Source organism: Schistocerca cancellata, chromosome 4 (assembly GCF_023864275.1).
Source record: "Schistocerca cancellata isolate TAMUIC-IGC-003103 chromosome 4, iqSchCanc2.1, whole genome shotgun sequence".
NCBI lineage: Eukaryota > Metazoa > Arthropoda > Insecta > Orthoptera > Acrididae > Schistocerca > Schistocerca cancellata.
Genome location: NC_064629.1, coordinates 721,429,936 through 721,451,885, shown reverse-complemented (window position 1 = coordinate 721,451,885; position 21,950 = coordinate 721,429,936). Strand labels below are relative to the sequence as shown.

At 39.6% G+C, this 21,950-nt stretch overlaps 1 protein-coding gene and 1 pseudogene across 3 annotated transcripts in view; one reads left to right on the top strand and one right to left on the bottom strand.

Moving 5' to 3' along the window:
* Positions 1-21,950, top strand: part of LOC126183764 (laminin subunit beta-1) — a 344,910-nt gene that overhangs the window by 310,445 nt on the left and 12,515 nt on the right. For all 3 annotated transcript variants that reach the window (XM_049925993.1, XM_049925992.1, XM_049925991.1), the window contains 9 exons: positions 3,517-3,680; positions 3,855-4,079; positions 4,727-4,926; positions 5,037-5,133; positions 13,850-14,041; positions 14,447-14,627; positions 14,753-14,937; positions 15,350-15,585; positions 16,277-16,459. In XM_049925993.1, coding sequence (XP_049781950.1) covers positions 3,517-3,680; positions 3,855-4,079; positions 4,727-4,926; positions 5,037-5,133; positions 13,850-14,041; positions 14,447-14,627; positions 14,753-14,937; positions 15,350-15,585; positions 16,277-16,459 — 1,663 coding nt within the window. The remainder of the gene's footprint in view (positions 1-3,516; positions 3,681-3,854; positions 4,080-4,726; positions 4,927-5,036; positions 5,134-13,849; positions 14,042-14,446; positions 14,628-14,752; positions 14,938-15,349; positions 15,586-16,276; positions 16,460-21,950) is intronic.
* LOC126186114 (5S ribosomal RNA) lies at positions 132-250 on the bottom strand (annotated as a pseudogene).

The window sequence follows — 21,950 nt, the reverse complement described above, 5'->3', positions numbered from 1 at the left end:
GATGCAAATATGGAGGGGCATGTGGTCAGCACAATGCTCTCCTGGCTGTTGTCAGTTTTCATGATCAGTGTCATTACTTCTCAATCAAGTAGCTCCCCAACTGGCATCACAAGGGCTGAGTGCACCCCACTTGCCAACAGCATTTGGTAGACCCGGACAGTGACCCATCCAAGTGCTAACCAAGCCTCACAGTGCTTAACTTTGGTGATCGGATGAGAACTGGTGTTACTGCTGCAGTAAGACCGTTGGCCGTGGGCACTATGTTTTTCTATTATCCCCTCAGCTAACTGCTGGTTGATAAATTACTCTAAAATTGGCTGCAGGCACCATGGTATTCTGTATAGTTTCCAGTACACCGGCACTTCATTCCCCCCTAGAAATCCTGTGTTTCATGAGGGGCATTGCAGTGAATGGCTGCCATGGAAAAAACAAATCCTGAAACTCTAACAACAGTTCTTCCATATGTGCTCTGTCTGTTCCTCTCAAATGTTTAACCTTCTCACACAACTTAATCTTAGTGGCATCTTGTGTGGCAGCCTCTTCATAGCTCACACCTTCTGTGCAGCATTCTTCCTCTTCTGGAATATCTAACACTGCCGCTAATGTTCTTTTCAACAATGTAACCTCCTTGGCACCAAAATTACTCATGTTTTGCTGTGCCCATATAACACTTCATCTCACTAAACAACACACTGCATCTAATAAATCCAGTCATTTCACTATACACAACATGCCAACTGGAAAGTCAGGCTCCACACTCACCCACAGCAACTTCCCAGTGGCACTCAACACACAATAATTCGAATTAAGCTTTAGTGTCACTGCTCATGGCTTAACTTAATTGCATACTGTGACAGACACTCCTCGTGATAGATCAACATTGTCAACAGTGTCCCCTAGCTGGTATTTCTTCCCACTAAATTCCACCACATGCTGTTAAAGATCAATTATGGCATAATGCTGATGCAGAAAGTCTAACACTATGATCATGCTGTAGCCCTCACTTCCACTGCCTAAACTTTGTTGCTTCCAATTGAAAATTAACCATTACCAACCTCCATGACAGTGTATCAGCATCCCACACCCCATAAAAACTACACTAAGGAGCCAAAGAAACTGGTGCACCTGCCTAATATTGTGTAGGAACCTCACGAGTGGCATGGTCTCAACTAATGTTTGAAGTAGAGCTGGAGGGAATTGACACCATGAATCGTGCAGGGCTGTTGATAAATCCATAAGATTACGAGGGGGTGGAAATCTCTTCTGAACTGCACATTCCAAGGCATCCCAAATATGCTCAATAATGTTCATGTCAGGGGATTTTGGTGGCCAGCGGAAGTGTTTAAATGCAGAAGAGTGTTCCTGGAGCCACTCTCTAGCAATTCTGGAAATGTGGAGTGTCACATTGCCCTGATGGAATTGCCCAAGTCCAGCAGAATGCAAAATGGACATGATTAGATGCTGTTGATCAGACAGGATGCTTACATACATGTCACCTGTCAAGAGTCATATCTAGACAAATCAGGGGTCCCATATCACTCCAGCTGCACATGTCCCACATCATTATAGAGCCTCCACCAGCTTGACAGTCCCCTGCTGACATGCAGGGTCCATGAATTCATGAGGTTGTCTCCATATCCGTACACATCCTTCTGCTCAATATAATTTGAAATGAGACTCGTCCAACCAGGCAACATGTTTCCAGTCATCAACAGTCCAAGGTCAGTGTTGACAGGCCCAGGTGAGGCAAAAAGCTTTGTGACATGGTGCAGTTATCAAGGATACACAAGTGGGCATTTGGCACTGAAACCCCATATCAATGATGGTTCACACACTGACACTTGTTGGTGGCCCAGCGTTGAAATCTGCAGCAATTTGTGGAAGGGTTGTGCCTCTGTCACAATGAATGATTCTCTTCAGTCATAGTTGGTCCTGTTCTTGCAGGCACTTTTTCCAGCCATAGCGATGTCAGAGATTTGATGTTTTACTGGATTCCTCATATTCACAATACACTCAGAAAATGTTCATACAGAAAAATCCCCACTTCATCACTACCTTGGAGATGGTGCGTCCCATCACTCGTGCACTGACTATAACACCACATTCAAACTCACTTAAATCTTGATCTGCCACTGTAGCAGCAGTAACTGATTTAACAACAGCACTAGACCCTTGTTGTCTTATGAAGGCATTGCTGACCGCAGCACTCTATTCTGCCTGTTTATATATCTCTGTATTTGAATATGCATGCCTCTACCAGTTTCTTTGGTACTTCAGTGTATAACATGGTGTGTCCCATTGCCTCCTATCTACTAAATCTCTCAAGGCCACTGCCACAGGCACCCAAGTGTCCACCATAAACTTATATCTTCTTCTGGCCTCACAAAAGTAACTTTGAAGTTGAAGTGACCCATGTCTGTCAAAAACTGCTAACAACCGTATCGCTCACCTCACAGTGAGGATACTGTAAGCTTTGACTCAGATGTCAAGCTTTGGGGGGGGGTGGCACACCATCCTCTAACCACTGCTGGTGATGTCAGTTCTTCTGACACCACTCTGTAGGGCCTGGCTGGCCAAGGGTGTGGCCAAGTGGTGGGTCATTGGGACCCAGTAACAGACTGGTGATAGAAAAGACACTTTATTGGTTTTAATTACAACATTTCTCATCATCAGTGAGAGGCAGTTACACCCTACTCTGGCATAGCAGGCCAGCAACAGTCAGTGGGCAACTGGCCCCCACTTCAAATGGACGGTGCTCGCAATGGTGACCAGTGATGCTGACTTCAGACCTCGGAAGGAAGTAGACTATAGTATGAAAGGCTGCTACCCCATCCTCATCTTGAATACATGGCTGCAGCTGGCGGTACCCAGTCATCTTGTTGTCTAGTATAGCCCTGGTGTCATAGTAGTACTGTTGGGCTCCGAATGCCTCTGTCTCAAAATTCACAGTTATTCATACTGTTCCAGCATGCTTAAGCTATTACCATTGCACGATGTAGGTTTTGCAGAGTACAACTGGCCAGTCTTGCAACCCATTAAGATACTTGTCGCTGCACTGTACTTACTGGCCATACCAGCCAGTGGTAGCTAATGCAACATTCCATGGCAGCTCTTACAGATTTCACCTGAGACTAGGTAGCGGCATTGACACCTTCATAGGTCAAAACACTTTTCAGTGTCATTTTCCCTGTAGCTGCCCAGAAGCTCCACCAATTTTGTCTTCTGGTCGAATTCAAGGACATGTCTGTAGTAAACTGCTTATCTATTGTTATTCAGTCAATCAGTATTAATTAAATTTGTTACAGCATAAAGGCACATAAGGACTGAAAAACAATTGCAAACCACTATCCCATGACAAATAGCTTATTAGCAATATGAGAAGTGTCATTTTTTTCTCAAGGCTTCTTTTCTACATTAAAATAATTATAATGTATAAGTGTCTGATATTTGCAATTTATTGGCTGTCTAATTCTCTGCTAGCTTTTGTTAATTTATGAAAAATTTGTTGTGAATCAGATGCATTGAAGGATACTATGGAGATCCTAGAATTGGTATTGACATACCATGTAGGCCATGTCCATGCCCAGGAACAGCTGATTCAGGGCATTCATATGCAACACGATGTGCCCTAGATACATTAACTCAAGATGTAGTCTGTGAATGTGATGTTGGATACGCAGGTAATGATGAAATCAAATTACTTTTAAAGTTATTCTCTGAATATTTTAAGTACAGAATCAAATATTTTTGTAGGTTTTGGTCTGTATGAAATGAGCTATGCTGTTGCTAATTTAAGCAGCTGCACATAACATTCTTAAATGTTATGTTTTCATTTTTTTCTTTTAAATTTTCAGGATCTCGGTGTGATGTTTGTGCGGACAACTATTTTGGAAATCCAGAGACTCCTGGAGGATCATGTCGGCCGTGTAACTGTAGTAAAAATATTGATCTTGCTCTTCCTGGTAACTGTGATGCTCGCTCTGGTGAATGTCTCCAGTGCCTCTTTCATACAGAAGGATTCCATTGTGAAATATGTAAAGCAAACTATTATGGTGATGCAATAAACCAGCAGTGCGCAGGTACTGTAATCATTAAAGAGAAAAAGATTACAATATGTAAATTTCAAAGCAAAACTGTTCAGCAACATCTTGAAAACATATTGAAATAGCATCAAAGATATTTATGGAGTAAATGCTTAGACACTTGTTTTACATAACAACTAGCATTCAACCTAAGAAGAGACTTCTTTACTTTAAAAAAAATTAAAAACATAGTCTCCTTGTTTACATTAGATTTTTCAGAAATATGCCACTGCTATTTCAGTGTTTGTTTTAAATTGAATTCCTTATCTACAGTGGTAATCAAATTTTGATGCACTACATTACTAGTCTCAGAAGATACATGGCAGTTCCATAGATAGAATCAAAAGTGAAGAATCATTTAATACTTTCAGCTTAAATGTGATTCTTGGTCTTGTATAGCTGAATACTTATGTGCTTTTCCATTTCCGTAGGTGTTCCATGTGGATTAAGTATGATGTATAATAATCCTTTTAGAGTTCAAGTTTCTACCAGTGTTAGCCTGAAAAATTGTTGCTTCTAGACTAATTCAATCTAATGAAAGTGAAAAATCAGAAAAAAACAGTGCTGTATTGTGTGAAAAGTGCATATTACACAATTTATACAAATTATATTAAACTAATTTGTGTGTATACTTAATTTTACAGAATGTGTTTGTGACATCCTTGGGACTAACAACACGGCAGGACCATGTGATCGCAATACAGGACAGTGTCCTTGTTTGCCAAATGTTATTGGTCAAAAATGTGATGAATGTAAACCAAACCACTGGAAAATAGCCAGTGGTACAGGCTGTGAACCCTGTGGTTGTGATCCTATAGGTTCTACAGCTGAACAATGCAATCTTGTAAGTATACTGATCACTAAAAAATATAATAATATTTTAGAGTGAGCAACACTTAAACTCTTGTATTTGAAACTGTGTTACTGTTAACTTGAAGTTCCATTGTTTTACAGTTTGATGGACAATGTACGTGCAAGCCAGGATTTGGAGGACGGCAGTGCAATGAATGCCAAGCTAATCACTGGGGAAATCCTACAGTAAAGTGTCATGGTCAGTACTTGGAAGAAATCTTGTAGTTGGAAATCCTAGTCTCAATTATGGAAAAGATACTTATATTTTCATTGTTACAATGTGTATTGTGTATATTTTTGTAAAAAAGAATTTCACTAAGATAATATTAACATCATTGCCCAGTTGAGCTGTTGTACCAGTATGGTGTAGTCATGCTGGTACTCGTTGTTCTTAAGGAGAACATCATGTGAAAGCTTGGTAATATTTTCAGACTTGTTTACATGCCTATTAACCATTTAATTCTTTAACTATATGTCATTACATGTACTCCTTCTGTTACTTATTTTCCACCAAGGACTTTTGATTGCCATACTCATACCAGTTTTGATTAGGTGTAAAGTACAATAATTTATTCTTGCAACAGTCTAAGACAGCGGAAAAATTATGAGGGAGGATCAGAAAGTAACATGAAATAATTGTTTTCTCCACTGGCATTGCAGCTGGAATGTTGAAATTTCATAATGATATGGTCTGAAGTTTGCAATACTGACAGTGTTTTGTTTCCATGTGCAGCTCTAACAAGAGAAGTCTAAACTATGAAACAAACACGGTGTGCATGTTACTGTCATCAGTGTGTGAAGAACAGTGAAGTGTAGTGTGATATTTGTGGGCTAAGGGGCATAAACAGAGTGAAATTCACAATGACATGCAAGGCATGTATGGGGACAACTGTATGGACCATAAAAATGTCTCCAGGTGGTGTGCATTCTTCCACGAGGCCTGTATAAGCCTTAGTTATTTGTCACGCTCCAGGTGGCTGATAACAGCTGCAACTCTGCAGGATGTCAGAGCCATTGAGGCAACAATTTTGAACAACCGTCATGTGCAACTGTGAATCTCTTCTCAGCAGTCCAACATTTCCTATGGTACAGCGTATGAAATTGTTCATGACATGTTGAACTTTTGTAAAGTTAGTACTCACTGGGTGCCTATGAACCTGATAGACAACTACAAGGATCAGTGAATAATGACAAGCTTGGATCACTTAATGTACTATGCTGCAGAAGGGCACGACTCTCTGAAAGGAATCGTCACTGGTGGAATATGCATAGTGTGCTATCGGTGAGCTCTGCTGAACACGGGACCATTGTGAATGCTGCAGCCTAAATCAAAACTTTTCTTAAGTTGCATTGTGCCCTGCATGACAAACGCCACAACTTTACTGCTGACAATGTCGGACAACTTCACGATAGTGCTCGCCCCCCTGTTGCTGCTCCTGTTTGTGAGAAAATCGGCAAATTTGGGTGGGAGGGACTCCAGGATCCACCATAAAGTCCGGACCTTGCACTGTCGGACTTTCATCTGTTTGGTCCCATGAAGAAATTCCTGATGCACCAGCACTTTGCAACAGATGTGAGTGTGAAATCAGCAGTCCGCAGATCGTTATATTCTAACCAAATGGATTTCTACAAACGGGGCATGTTGAAACTGGTACTAGAATGGGAGAAATGTGTTGAGTACATTGGTGATGATGTAGAAAAGTAGGTAAAAGGTGCAAATTTATTTCTGATTTATTTGTTTTGTTACATATTAAGATTTTGGTAATAATATTATCAAGAATTACTTTCTGATCTTCTCTCATGTATCTTGTAATAATTGCTCATTGCTGTATAGATTTCTGCCAAGCAAAGTCTGTCAAAATTGTCCATAATGACTGCTGCAAACATTGACTCTTGCAGATGTAAAGGATACTTATATTCATTCAGTTAACCACAGGACAGTCCAAAGAATCAAGACTCTACTATTATGTCTGTGTGGGAGAGATAGCAAATAAGGAATGCAATGTTGAAAAAACTAAGGATAAGAAAGGAGAAGCAGATAATGAGATGCCATTTTTCAGACAATCTTTTTATTTTAGCAGTAGAAGAAATCTGTAGAAAGACATGTTGAGATAGAGACAGAAGGAAATTTAGTAGTTGAATGAAAATGTGTAAGATGAGGATTAAGAAAGAAATAAGCCAATAACAAAATCAGAGAATGAAACTCAGCTTACACCAATGACAATAAAATAGTAGATTGGGCACCAGAACATGGAAAAACTCATTTGAATGTAGTTTTCAACAGTGTTAACTTTGCAGCTTAATTCCTAAATATGAACTAGTGAACCAATAACTTGTAGTGGAAAGAAAACTGAATTTTGACTTCCATTTGCTACCAAAGATGTAAAACATTTTTGTACATAGCATTGCAGACAGTAAGTGGAAAATTGGAGCCGAACTGCACAATAGCTCTGGGTTCAGTGTGGGGCGGTGGTGGGGTACTGAGTGGACTGCTGTGGCCTGTTGTGGGATTGTGTACCACTGCGGGCTATGGCAGGGACGAAGCCTCTCCATCATTTCTAGGTCCCCACTTCCATACAATAAAATACAAGTGGAAAATTGGTGAGAAGATACAAACGAATCAGGGAAGTGATGACATAGCACTGTAAATGGGAAGTGCATTAATCAACAATTCTAATGTGGCCAGAAGCCATGTTGAACTTCATTTGAGATCATGTAAAGCCCTTGAGTTTCCAGCCGGGTGGAAGCATTAAAGATACTATGATGTTTTGAGAAGTCTTCATTTTCCGGTGAATTGATGAGATATTGTGGATGCCTCAATATTTTAGACAGGTGTTCAATAAGTAATGCAAAACTTTTTTTTCTGAAAACAGGTTGGTTTTATTCAGGATTCCAATACACCATATTATTCCCCATTCTTTTGCTAAAAAACCCTATTTTTCAACATAATCTCAGTTCAGTGTGATAGCCTTATGTCACCTTACTGGGAGGGCCTGTATGTCTGCATGGTACCACTCTACTGGTTGACATTGGAGCCAACATCTTGCTCATCCACAAACTGCTTCACACAAAGTGCATCCTTCATTGGACCAAACAGATGGAAGTCAGAAGGTGTGAGATGTGGGTAGTAGGGTGGGTTAGGAAGAACAGTCCAATGAAGTTTTGTGAGCTCCTCTCGGATGCACAGACTTGTGAGGCCTTGGGTTGGCATGGAGAAGAAGTTCATTTGGATTTTTGTGGAGATGAACATGCTGAAGTCGCTTCTTCAGTATCATGAGGGTAGCACAATAGGCTCCAGACCTTTCCACTGCACGTTGAGGGAGGACATCAAACAGAATAGCCCCTTCAGAGTCCCAGAAGACTGTTGGCATGACCTTAGCAGCTGAGGGTGTGGCTTTGAGCCTTTTCTTCAGAGGAGAAGTGGCGTGGTACCAATCCGTGCATTGTCGTTTTGTTTCCAGTTCAAAGTGATGAACCCATGTTTCATCACTTGATGATGATCGACAAAAAGTTATCATGATCAGCTTCATACCAAGCAAACAGTTCTGCACAGATTGTCATCCATTGCTCTTTATAGTCTTCTGCTAGGGGGCGCACCGCAAGGAACCCAGCAAGAACACAACCTTGAGTACTGCAACTGATGGACTAGTGTGTCAGCACTACCAACAGAGATGCCCAGTTGAGCAGCAAGGTGTTTGATTTTTATCCATCAATCATCTCAGATGAGTGTGTCAGCATGTTCCAGCATAGCAGGCGTCACAGCTGTATGCAGCCAGCCAGCACATGGGAGATCAGACAGGTTTGCATGACCTTGTTGCGATAATGATAGACTCCTCACCCAACAATGCACTGTGCTTTAGTTAACTGCCAGGTCTCTGCTGATATTCTGCAAGTGCCTATGTATATCTGTGATGCTCTGGTTTTTTGCCAAAAGAAAGTCAATGACAGCTCTCTGCTTGTATGCAGATATACAGGGTTATTACAAATGATTGAAGCGATTTCACAGCTGTACAATAACTTTATTATTTGAGATATTTTCACAATACTTTGCACACACATACAAAAACTCAAAAAGTTTTTTTAGGCATTCACAAATGTTCGATATGTGCCCCTTTAGTGATTCGGCAGACATCAAGCCGATAATCAAGTTCCTCCCACACTCGGCGCAGCATGTCCCCATCAATGAGTTCGAAAGCATCGTTGATGCGAGCTCGCAGTTCTGGCATGTTTCTTGGTAGAGGAGGTTTAAACACTGAATCTTTCACATAACCCCACAGAAAGAAATCGCATGGGGCTAAGTCGGGAGAGCGTGGAGTCCATGACATGAATTGCTGATCATGATCTCCACGACGACCGATCCATCGGTTTTCCAATCTCCTGTTTAAGAAATGCCGAACATCATGATGGAAGTGCAGTGGAGCACCATCCTGTTGAAAGATGAAGTCCACGCTGTTGGTCTCCAGTTGTGGCATGAGCCAGTTTTCCAGTATGTCCAGATACACGTGTCCTGTAACGTTTTTTTTCGCAGAAGAAAAAGGGGCCGTAAACTTTAAACCATGAGATTGCACAAAACACGTTAACTTTTGGTGAATTGCGAATTTGCTGCACGAATGCGTGAGGATTCTCTACTGCCCAGATTCGCACATTGTGTCTGTTCACTTCACCATTAAGAAAAAAATGTTGCTTCATCACTGAAAACAAGTTTCGCACTGAACGCATCCTCTTCCATGAGCTGTTGCAACCGCACCGAAAATTCAAGGCATTTGACTTTGTCATCGGGTGTCAGGGCTTGTAGCAATTGTAAACAGTAAGGCTTCTGCTTTAGCCTTTTCCGTAAGATTTTCCAAACCGTCGGCTGTGGTACGTTTAGCTCCCTGCTTGCTTTATTCGTCGACTTCCGCGGGCTACGCGTGAAACTTGCCCGCACGCGTTCAACCGTTTCTTCGCTCACTGCAGGCCGACCCGTTGATTTCCCCTTACAGAGGCATCCAGTAGCTTTAAACTGCGCATACCATCACTGAATGGAGTTAACAGTTGGTGGATCTTTGTTGAACTTCATCCTGAAGTGTCGTTGCACTGTTATGACTGACTGATGTGAGTGCATTTCAAGCATGACATACGCTTTCTCGGCTCCTGTCACCATTTTGTCTCACTGCGCTCTCGAGCGCTCTGGCGGCAGAAACCTGAAGTGCGGCTTCAGCCGAACAAAACTTTATGAGTTTTTCTACGTATCTGTAGTGTGTCGTGACCATATGTCAATGAATGGAGCTACAGTGAATTTATGAAATCGCTTCAATCATTTGTAATAGCCCTGTATTATAGGTGCCATCTTGAAGGCCATGTATAGCACAACCACCTATTGGTATTTCATGAAACTATAGGAGCTGAAGCAGGAGTATTCCTTGATGTCTCACAACAAATTCCTCACTTTTTGAACTGAAAGTGGCTGAGGGGGGGGGGGGGGGGGAAATGGGGGTGGGGGTGCACTTGAATTTCTACAAGGTCACTCAGGATGCATCTTGCATCCTAGACAGTGCTGAGAATGCTTTCATTGTATTGCTTCTAGTGTGGGATTCCGTGAAAAACTAGGTTGGTAAACTTCAACCCTATTGACAAGATTTTTGTGGATACTTATTTCTATTGATTTCTTTACAATGGTGTCCCAACAACCCATTGCTCAGGATAGCAACTTGGTGTTCTCAAAATCAGAAGTGTGGTATTGCTGTGCCACTACTTATTTCTCTGGGTGTCTTAGTTTTTCACATCTTATGCATTCCCCCACAGTATTTTGGGATGCAGCACTGTGACTGTCTGATGTATTGCTAACCACATTCACAAGGGATGCTGTATATCCCTGGTGTGTTAAGTTTGGTGGGTCTTTCACTGTCTTGTGTGGTGGTTGGAAGATGGTTTTGGTGTTTCACTTTTCTAGCAACCTCTCAATATGGCAGAGTGTGGCCCACAGTAAGGAAAGAGAGAGTCTCTTGCATCCTTCCTCCTCTCTTCATTTTTCTGAATCTTTTTTATTCTTGAACATCTTTTGGTCAGTGCTTCACTGTACCCATTTTTAAGGAACAAATCCTTTGGGAGATATAGCTCAGCTATGAAGCTTTGTCTGTTGCAGGTGACATGCTCCCTATATACCATGGTGCTTAGCACTGTCTGCCTCTGCTGCAGATGATGGCAGGTTGTTGCATGCAGGTACAGATACAGGTTTGTATGGGTCTTCTTCCTATACACTGTATTCTTTTTTATCAGTTTTTCCAAGAAAGGAAGACATCCATTCTCCTCTGCTTCCATAGTGAAAGTAATATTGTGATGGCTGCTGTTAAGATGGCTCAGAAACTCATCCAGCATCTGTCATGTTCCCACACTACAAAGGTATTGTTGAGATAGCAGAAGTAGTGCTCAGGTTTTTATCAAACAGTTTGAAGTGCCACCTCCTCAACATGTTAAAGTGTTGTTCTATGTTGAGATCTCAGGGCCACTACACCTGCTTGCTCAAAAGATTCCCTATTGCACTTGAAATAAACGGTAATCAGTGCATGCTCAAAAAACGTAGGTATTTGTGGCTCAAGCTGTTGGGCCAGGATCACTAAGAAGTCATGAAGAGGTACTATTGGGGAGAATTATGCAACATCAAAGCTCGTGAGCAGGTCATCTGTTGGCAGTCAAGTGCCCTTAAGTACTTTAACAAAATCAACTGAATGCTTTACATGGTGACTGCATCAAAACATTACTTCATTACCTTCACTATAGAAGTAGAGGAGAATGGATATCTCCTTTTTCTGGATATTCTAGTAAAGAAGGCAGATGGTACACTAGGCCATGCAGTGTATGGGAAGAACCACACAAACCTGTACCTGCTTGCAACAAATTGCCACCATCCAGCACAGATGCAGATAGGTCTAACACCTTGATACATAGGGTGCATGTCATCTGTGAAAAAGGAAGTCTCCCATCTGAGCTACTACACCAAAAGGAAATGTTCTGTCGATTAGAAGGGTGTTAAAAAAAGATGCAGCAAGCTGAGAAGAGGAAGATGCAGACTAGTGGCTCTTTCTTTTGTAAACCCTCATTGTCAGTTTTGTAAAGGTCTCATCACTACTGCTGTGGAGGCCAAGTTGCCACTGTTGTTACAGTAGGCAAGTTCATGAAATGTCATCTGGTGCAGTACACCGCTAGGACAATTTCTCCCTGCCACTGTTACACAGCAATGCCTCAGGGCCAGGTAACAGAAGGGTCTACAACACACAAAGATTAGTAATGAAGTCACACAAATGAGTTAAAACGGTTTACTTATCTTTGTGACTTATTGAATAATGAAGTCTGCAACACTGCTTGTAATATAACACAAAAAAGGCCCTCAATGGCTACCCGCAAATAATTGTAGGTAAACTTCATAGTACATAGCAAATGCCGTTTACAAAAACTGTCTGTTCGCTTCTAAGAGTTCACTAAATGACATTCCCTGTTCCAAGTCAGACCTCGATGATGATATGTAACCAAGTGGATGAGAGCTGCTCTTCTGTCTTCTGAGTAGGCTTCTGTCTGTTGTTGTCCAGTCATTGGCAGATTGTACTCGAGTGGCAATTGTCCAAGGTGAAATCGATATCTTCATCCTCAGCACCACCGGTGGTGCTGGTGGTACTCGCACAAGTGGAGAGTCTCTATGGCACTGGCACCAGCTCGCACCTTTGTGCCTGTGGTACTTTTGCCCTGGCTGTGTCTTGTTCAGATGACACAGCACTTTCCTTTCTTACTTGGGCCCACTCTGGCAAAATTGTGAGGCTGCATGAAACCTTAAACATCAAAACCATCCTCCAATCACTATGTAAGATGAAAGAGTTCCTTGGCCCTCTGAAAGACCCCCCAAAACTATACATGCTGGGGATATACAGCATCCCTTGTGAATGTGGCCACTAATACATTGGGCAAATGCAGCGCTGTACCACAAAATACTGTGGTGAACACATTATGTGTGTGCAACTGGGACACACAGAGAAATTAATAATGGCAGTGTGTAGCATAAATGAATATCATACTTTTGATTTTGAGAACACAAAGTTGCTACATCAAGCAACTGGCTGATGGTACAGCATTTTAAGGAAATCAGTACAAAGAAGGATCCATAAGAACTTTGTCAATAGGTTCATAAAATGATAAGAACCTCACAGTGGCAATTAAGGCTCATCATGGTGTTTCAAGCAATTTCACATCCTTTAGTGAAAAACCTGAACTGGTGTGCCCAGTCAGTAATAAAGAAATTATACAAAAAATGAAATCCGTCTCTCAAAGCACTACTGCATTTGTACTTATATGCATAAGAGGGGTGTATGACATTATAAACCATATTTAGGAGCCCAGCAATAAACCTAATGCCCTCTAATTGGCAGAGAATAAGATGTGGAGAGAAACTGATGCACAGAACTACATCTTCAAAAACTTTGATTTAAGAAAGTATTTAACTGCAGATAAGGAGCAGTTTGTAACAACACGAAAAGAACATTTGGTAAGAATCCATGTCAGAGCCAACTATCTTCCAAGTACCATGCTGGGAACACATTATGAAGCAGAATGAATTAACAAAATGTAAGAGGATAACAATTTCATTATGCGACTAAAGATGGAAAATTACCTGGAGTATATGTCCTGTAAACATGTACTCTCCTTGACAGCCAAAAGAGAAGTCCAGAGAATGAGGACTTTACTAGTATAAGTACGTGTAAGAGTAGAAAGTATAAAATTGTAAGTATGACGAATAGCAGATAAATTAATCACAAAATTTTGTTGATGAAGATGCTTGCAAATGATATATGTATATAATGGAATGTCTATTGCCACTGTTTTTATCGATGAGTCGTATTTTTCTGTGTTTAATTGTGCACTACTGTAGTTGAACTATTGTTTTACAGCTTGTGAATGTGACCCTGATGGTTCACTTACAATGCAGTGCCACCGTGAAAATGGAACCTGTATTTGTCTTGAGGGGATTGGAGGAGAAAAGTGCAGTCAGTGTGCACGAGGCTATCTGGGTTCAGCTCCACAATGCAGTCCTTGTGGTGAATGCTTTACGAATTGGGATCGTATCCTCAACGAACTAAGAGGTAAACAGGTCTATGTAAATTTTGTCTATTTTTCAATAATTTAATTATGCGGTTATTGCATAGATTATGTATACATTCTGTTCACTTACAATGAAATATGGAAAATAATGCCAAGTAAAAATGTGTCTCTGAAGCACACCACATATACTGTTTTTCATATAAGTTACAGGAAACTGTCAAAAGGAAACAATATCAGGCTATCTTTTTTTGTAGTTTTGCCACAGATGTTAAGCATGTATGTTATGTCATCAGTACCAAACTTTAAAATATAACTGCAAGCTCCTAGAAGAATAAAGAACTGTGTTGTGAAAACTGCTAAATGATTATTAGCTTGCATTTGTAATTTGATATCTCTATCATTTCCCAAATAGTTAAATAAGTTGTTCTTGGTCATTTATTGATTAGATCAAACAAATCGAATTATCCAAGATGCATCAAAAATTAAACAGACTGGAGCAACTGGCGCCTACACTCGTGAATTCGATCAGATGGAAAAGAAACTTGAAGAAATTAAACAGATGCTAAGCAACACTTCAATCAGTTCTCAGGACCTTGAATCACTAAACAAACTTGTGGAAGACTTGAGGTAATTTATAATGGTCTCATGGTGACTGGTATTGATGAACATTTTATCGCTTCAATCATTCACTATTTATTTCTGTAAATATTAATATAAATCATACTCATTTTTCTTTATTTACTTGTTTACAGAGGAACACTCAACCATTCATCACATGGACTTGATGATGTTGAGAAAATCCTACAAAATGCAACCCAGAGGATTCTTTTGGCACATGAGGCTCTGAGAGATCTCCGTGTCAAGAAAGACAGGCTTAATGCTACAGCTCTTGGCTTAAAAGAAAATGCTACTCGGTTGCAAGAAGCAAATGTTGAAGGTATGTAAAAGGACATATATTTTGCTCATTATAGAGGTTGTTTAAAAATTTGGCAACAGTGCAGACACTAAAACCAGTGTCGGCATTAACATAGGTAACAATACTCAGGAATAGGGATCCTAATACTAAAATGTTGAACGCAAAATAAACTAATGAAATTGTTGTAAAATTTGAAACTGATATGCAATGAAACAGAAAATAACTGGATCTCTCATTTCATCATCAAGTGGCTGAATTTGCGAGGCCCAGTTGTTGAATTGATGGAAGAAATAAATCTCACATCAGACATGTTTTCTACACATGATAATATTTTGTCCCCTTTTTACCCTTCAGTTTCATCTCCTCCTCCTTGCTAAGTTCTGTTATATCTGTGAAAATTAATGAGACGATTTTCTTTTATTTTGTTTTTCAGGTGCTTTGAATCTCACACGTGAAGCATGGGAGCGCTCTGAGAAAGCTCAACAAATAGCTGATGACAGTCAGTCAGCAATTGCAGATTCAGAAAGACAGTGTAAACGTGCTGAAACCCTTGTTAATCGCACCAGTAACCAATTTCTTAGACTCCAAGATGAAAACACTGAAGCACTTGCAGACCTTGAAACTAAACTTTTAGAGCTAGAAGAACAAATTCCAGATATTAACAACCAGGTGAGACAATGTGAATAGTAGGGATTTTATTTAACATTTGCTATTTACAATTGTGTGACCATTTGTATGGTCACACAAACGTGTTGCAGAGGTGCAACTAAACATTGTTTATCCATAGTCAGTAGCAACTTGAACATATTTATTATTTAATTTTAAGTTGCAAATATCTTGTATGTAGAAGGACGAACTTATTATAACACTGAACACATCATGTACAGGTTTTGTCCCTTTTTGCTTGTCTATGTGTGACAGCTGATAGAAAGACAAATTTAAATGTCACTAAATTCTTCTTATGAATATTTATTTATAAAATTTATCTTGTCATAACATGCTGGAAAGACATTGTGAATATAAATAATGGAAGGTAACAAGATTTCAGATGAATTCTTCTTCAGAGCTCAGGATTCATCTGGAAGCTTAACAGTGGTGTCAGCATAGTTAATGTGTTTATCAGTGATTCAATGCCTCAACTATATGGTGTGTTGTTACCTTTACTCCTTCCATTATTTATATCCGATAAAGGACATTCCATAACCATATTAGACTGTGGGTATTATGTTTTAATAGGTACATACAAGTGTACTATGAAATAAATCTCAATGTTGTCAAGTATGCAAACTTTGGGGAGAGCTATTATAGAAATTAAGTCTACACCAGTTATGTTTACTGAAGTTTGGCATAATGTACACAGGTTTGTGGCAAGCGTGGGGACCCATGTGACAAGCTGTGTGGTGGTGCTGGTTGTGGCAGCTGTGGAGGGCTGTCCTGTGAGCAAGGTGCTGTTACTATGGCAGAACGTGCCCTCAAATTTGCTGAAGATGCCAGGAAAACTGTTGAAGATAAGGAGGCGGAAGCAGATGATTTATTAAGAGGGGTATGTTTAATCAGTTGATCATTTATTTGTCACACACCAATGAGCCATAACTTCTGCAAAGTTATTATGATAACTCAAAGCTGTATATGTACTGTCATCACACTGGAGTAAACATTCTTCATTGCACATGTATTGGGCAATGGTGATAGAATGGGAAGAACATTCTTTATAGCAGTAATTAATCACTAAGTCAGCTCTAATCATTAAAATTAATTCTATCTGTACACCTAAGCATGGTAGCAACCACTACTTTTAAAAATGAGGCTGGAGTCATTTTGGCATACAACAATTAATGAATCTTTCACAAACTAAAGAAGTTGCATTATTATCAGTTTGTAAGGAAGAAAATCAAAACCTACCTTTAACTTATTGTCAAAGGTGGAAAATTATTAAGGAAATAACTGACTTCATCAAGCCAACAGAATCAGACACAGTTATTTAGAAGTCCTCTTTTTAGGCATGTGCTACAATAATGGCTGTTGCATGTGAAGTTTAGGAGTGTTTTCATTTTTGAATGCATAAAATGTGACCTTGTCACTATCAGAGATAATCCTCTGTCATTAATAGTGACACTATTAAATCTCTGATACTTTTGAGGATTGAACAATGAATTAATCACCAATTTGCAACATTATTTCAGGGTATAAGAATTTTCAGAATGAAAACCAAAGCTAATGACCATCAAAAGTTACTGAGAAATTGAGGAAAGTACTTATGCCATGATTATACAGAACAGACATATTAAAATGAGTACATGGGCTTGCATCATGATAAGTAAAAACAATTTTCACTGGCTCATTGTCATTAAAAATGGAAAATTTCAATGAAAAGATCAAATAAAATATGGACATATGCTGTGATAAGTATTTAAACAGTGGATACAGTTCTATAAAAATATAGTAGATGGTACATACTGTCCTCAACAGTAAACAAAATTCTTCTTTGTCTCCAGTGTTTGTTCTGTGATAGGAGGGTTCTCATGTGATGGGCAATTGTACATACATCATACGAAAATTATTTTACTTTAATTCTGTTGCTTGGTGCCCTTCTTGTCACCACAGTCATTCATCCTAAGACCATATATATGCACATCTTACAAACTTTCTTTTATTTGAATCTAAATATTACAAGACTTTTTCTCCAAACTATGTGCCACTTTTTTATATCTTTAAACTCTTTGTATCTGTTTGTGGAGTGCTTGTCAGTTCTATGAAGATGTTTTGTATCTAAGAAATAATATGGATAAATTTCAAGCCATATTTGTTGTCTATATATGCATAGGTAATATAATGGTAGAATTTTTATCATGTTTAATGACATTTATTTGATTCCTAGCTTTAAATTAAACATTCATCTCAGTAATGTTCCTTTCTAATTGCATAGAACAAGTAAACTGTTCCTTTTGCACAAAGTACACTAGTCTTGGTATAGGATCAGTGTGCTAACTTTTGTATAAATAGACTGATTATTTTGTGGGTGGTTTCAGATGATTAGTATATTAGGAGGGATAGGAGGGGGAGGAGGAGATTGAGAGGGAGAGGGTGACATCAACGAATGTTCTTTCCAAGTGGAGACTTACGTACAAACACAGTACAAGGTATGTTCACGTGCAGCACCATCTTTGAAAATGAAGGGGTTTAAAAGTATGGTGCAGGTACTGTCTCTCACATATGGTATGATCTCAAGACATTGGAGCATGCCAATATCTCTTTCACAATGTTGTCAAAGCACCAGTAGTAGGATTCCAATGAAAAGCTGATCATAAAGTTATGGTGGCACTGTTGTTTTCTTAATGCCAAAAGTCCAGAAGCGGAAAGTGTACTGGTCAAGTGAAGTCAAGAGCAAAGCTGGCTGCAGTGTTGTCTTCTTATAAGCACCCAGCCTTTTCCTATCACTGATATAATGCTGGTTGGCACAATAGCACCATTCCCATTCTGGCCAGCTCCATAGCTTCTGCCTTGTTGTCACTACCAATATCCTTTGGTGCAGCAGTATACATTGTTGAAAGTGGTCAAATCCTTCTGTTCTAATGAGAATGATACATGGTTCCATTTTGTGAAGTACTGGCCAACACATTTTGTGGAGCCCTATCTTGGGATTAAGATAGTCATAATGTCATATAAATCACTGTGTTAGATGAAAGAAAGTTGATTATGATCATTCCATATCTGCCATTTTAGAGTTTGATATATGAGGGCTGTCAACATACATTTGATTATCGATATATATATATATATATATATATATATATATATATATATATATATTTTTTTTTTTTTTTTAAATGTTTCTACACATGTCCGAAACATATGTTGGCAGTTTCATGTGTACAGCATACTTCATTTGTTTTTTACAGATAGAAAGGTTAGACGTGCTTTAGTGTGCACTGTGATTTTTGATTATTGTAAAAAATGGAGCGAAGAATTTCCTTCAAATTTTGTGTGAAAAATGAAGAACTGTTGCATGAGCACAGCTCAGGAGCCCTTGAATGACATCAATGATGATCCTGATTTGCTCAAAAGGGCCATAACTGGTGACAAAACATGGGTTTATGGTTATGACATCAAATCCAAAGCCCAGTTGTCCCAATGGAAGCATCCCGGAGAGCCGAGACCGAAAAAAGCGTGCCAAGTTTGATCAAATGTCAAAGTTTTGCTGACTGTTTTTTTCAATTACCATGGCATAGTGCATCACAGATTTTTGCCTCAAGATTGTACAGTTGATAAGGAGTATTATCTTGATGTTATGCACTGTTTGCGAGAAGCAATACGCAAAAAACATCCAGAATTGTGGAAAAACAATTCGTGGCTTTCGTATCACGACAATGCACCTGCTCATTCATTGTTGCTTGTGAGAGATTTTTTGACCAAAAACAACATGACAATCATGCCTCAGCCAGCTTATTCATAGGATTTGGCCCCCTGTGACTTTTTCCTGTTCCCAAAACTGAAGAGACCTTGAAAGGAGAAAGATTTTCAACGATTGCGGAAATAAAAACTGAATCACTGGAAGTACTCGAGGCTGTACGGAAAAGTGCTTATGAGAAGTGCTTAGAGGATTGGAAGAAGTGTTGGCACAAGTGTATTGTATCTGAGGGGGATTACTTTGAAGGGGACAACCTGATTATTGATGAATAAATAAATATTTTTTTGATAAAGTCACCTTACTTTTCGAACACACCTCGTACCATACTGGAAGCGACCTTCCATACGACCACATTTGTGATCACAAGTCTGTTAGAAAATATTACAGCTAATAGTGCACGATTTGGATACTGTGCACTAAAACCAACATTTTGATGATTTCTGTTCGTATACTAAGGTGCATTAATACACATGTATTGTTACTCTTATTTCCTTCCCTCTAACATGTGGACTTATCTTCAGTAAGTAAAGCAATACATTTTTTATCGACCAATTTCAGTTGAAAACATGTGTAATTTGTTTTGGGGCATTGTGGAATATTCCTTTTCAGCCCCTATTGTTTCATGAAGTTCCAATAGGTGGTGGCACTATACGTAGCTTTGAAACGGCTGCCTGTAATGGCGATGCATTCCAAACTGAGAGCTGTCATTTAGTTTCTTTTGGCAGAAAACCAGAACACTGCAGATATTCATTGGTGCTTGCATATTGTCTACAGACCTGGCAGTTAACAAAAGCACAGCGAGTCACTGGGCAAGGTGTCTGTCATCATCGCAACAAGGTCGTGCAAACCTGACCGATTTTCCGTGTGCCAGCCGGCCAAAAATAGCTGTGACACTTGCAATGTTGGAATATGCAGACACTCCCATTTCAGGTGATTGACAGATCACAATCAAACACCTGACTGCACAAGTGGATATCTTTGCTGGTAGTCCTGACACATTCACCCACCATTTGGGGAACTCAAAGGTGTGTGGCTATTGGGTTCCCCGTCACCTAACAGAAGACCATGAAGAGCAATGAAGAACCGTCTGTGTGGAATTGCCTGCATGTTACAAGGCTGATTGTGACAGTTTTTGTTGAACATTGTCAAAGGTGATGAAAATTGGGTTCATGACTTCAAACCAGAAAAAGAAAAAAAGGCAATCCATAGAGTGGCATCCCATGAACTCTTCCCCGAAGAAACAGTTCAAAGCCACACCCTCAGGTGGTAAACTCGTGGTGACAGCCTTCAGGGACTGTGAAGTGGTTATTCTCTCTGATGCCTTCTCTCATGTTGCAATGACCAACTCAGAAATATATTGTGCTACCCTCAGGAAATAGAAGAAATGACTTTAGCATATTCATCGCCACATAAGTGCAAACAAATTTCTCCTTGTCCGTGATAACACAAGGCCTCACAAAAGTTTGCACACCTGACAGGAGCTCACAAAACTTCACTGGACTGTTCTTCCTCATTCACCCTGTAGCCCAGATATCACACCTTCCACTTCAATCTGTTTGGCCCAATGCACTTCACAGGAAACAGTATGTGGATGATGGGGGAGGTTATTGATGCAGCAGGACTTTGGCTCCAATATTGACCAATAGAGTGCTACCGTATGGGCATACAGGCCTCGTCAGTAAGATGGTATAAGGGCATTGCATTGAATGGAGATAGGGTTTTGTAGCCAAAAGATTGGGGAGTAATATGGTGTATCAGAATCCTGAATAAAACCAACCTGCTTTCAGAAAAAAATGTGGTGCATTACTTACTGAATTCACCTCGTAAAAGGGCTGTAAATGAACTGTTCCAAACAGGTGTCACACATAGATCAAAGTTTTTATTAAGATAAAGGGACTATTGCTGCAGTGATACAGAAAGAGTATTTCCATCAATTAGAGCTTATGTTCTGTATTGAGCATTAAAGTAAGGAATTTAACATGGTTTCAATAAAAATGCTCTGGATGTGTAAAAATATAATCCATTACAGTAACCTGCAGTGATGATCAAATGGTGGAAGATTTTACTTCCTGATGCATTCATTCACCCAGAGGATTATTCAAACTGAGTCCTACTGTAGAAGCCTAATCCCTCTAAAGCTACTAATTGTGATATATGAGCAGCACTAATACTTCCAAACGTAATAGTTCTCTGTAGGCAGTCCATAATTGTTTTCCTTGATGCTGTAAGCTTCAGAATGTTCTAGAGCATCCAGCAAAAGTCTTACTTTCTAGGCAAAATATTTTTGTATTGGTATAAGTGCATGTAATTTGTGTGTGTGTGTGTGTGTGTGTGTGTGTGTGTGTGTTAGAAGAGAGAGACAGTGTGTGTTTTCCAGTGGTAATCCTGCCCTCTGTTCAGAACATGATAAAGCTTGCACATGTCAGGTGATAATTCACAATATAAGCCATAACGTTCACACCATGATCCAAACAATTGACCAAAAGGGCATTTTATAGCAGCAACATTCAAACAATGGGAAGACACTCTGTTTTTCACTAATTGTTTTTCCAATATGTCAGAACAGCATAAGAAAATGATGGGAAGGTGAATTACAGCAAAATTACTATTTAAGGCACACAAAGTT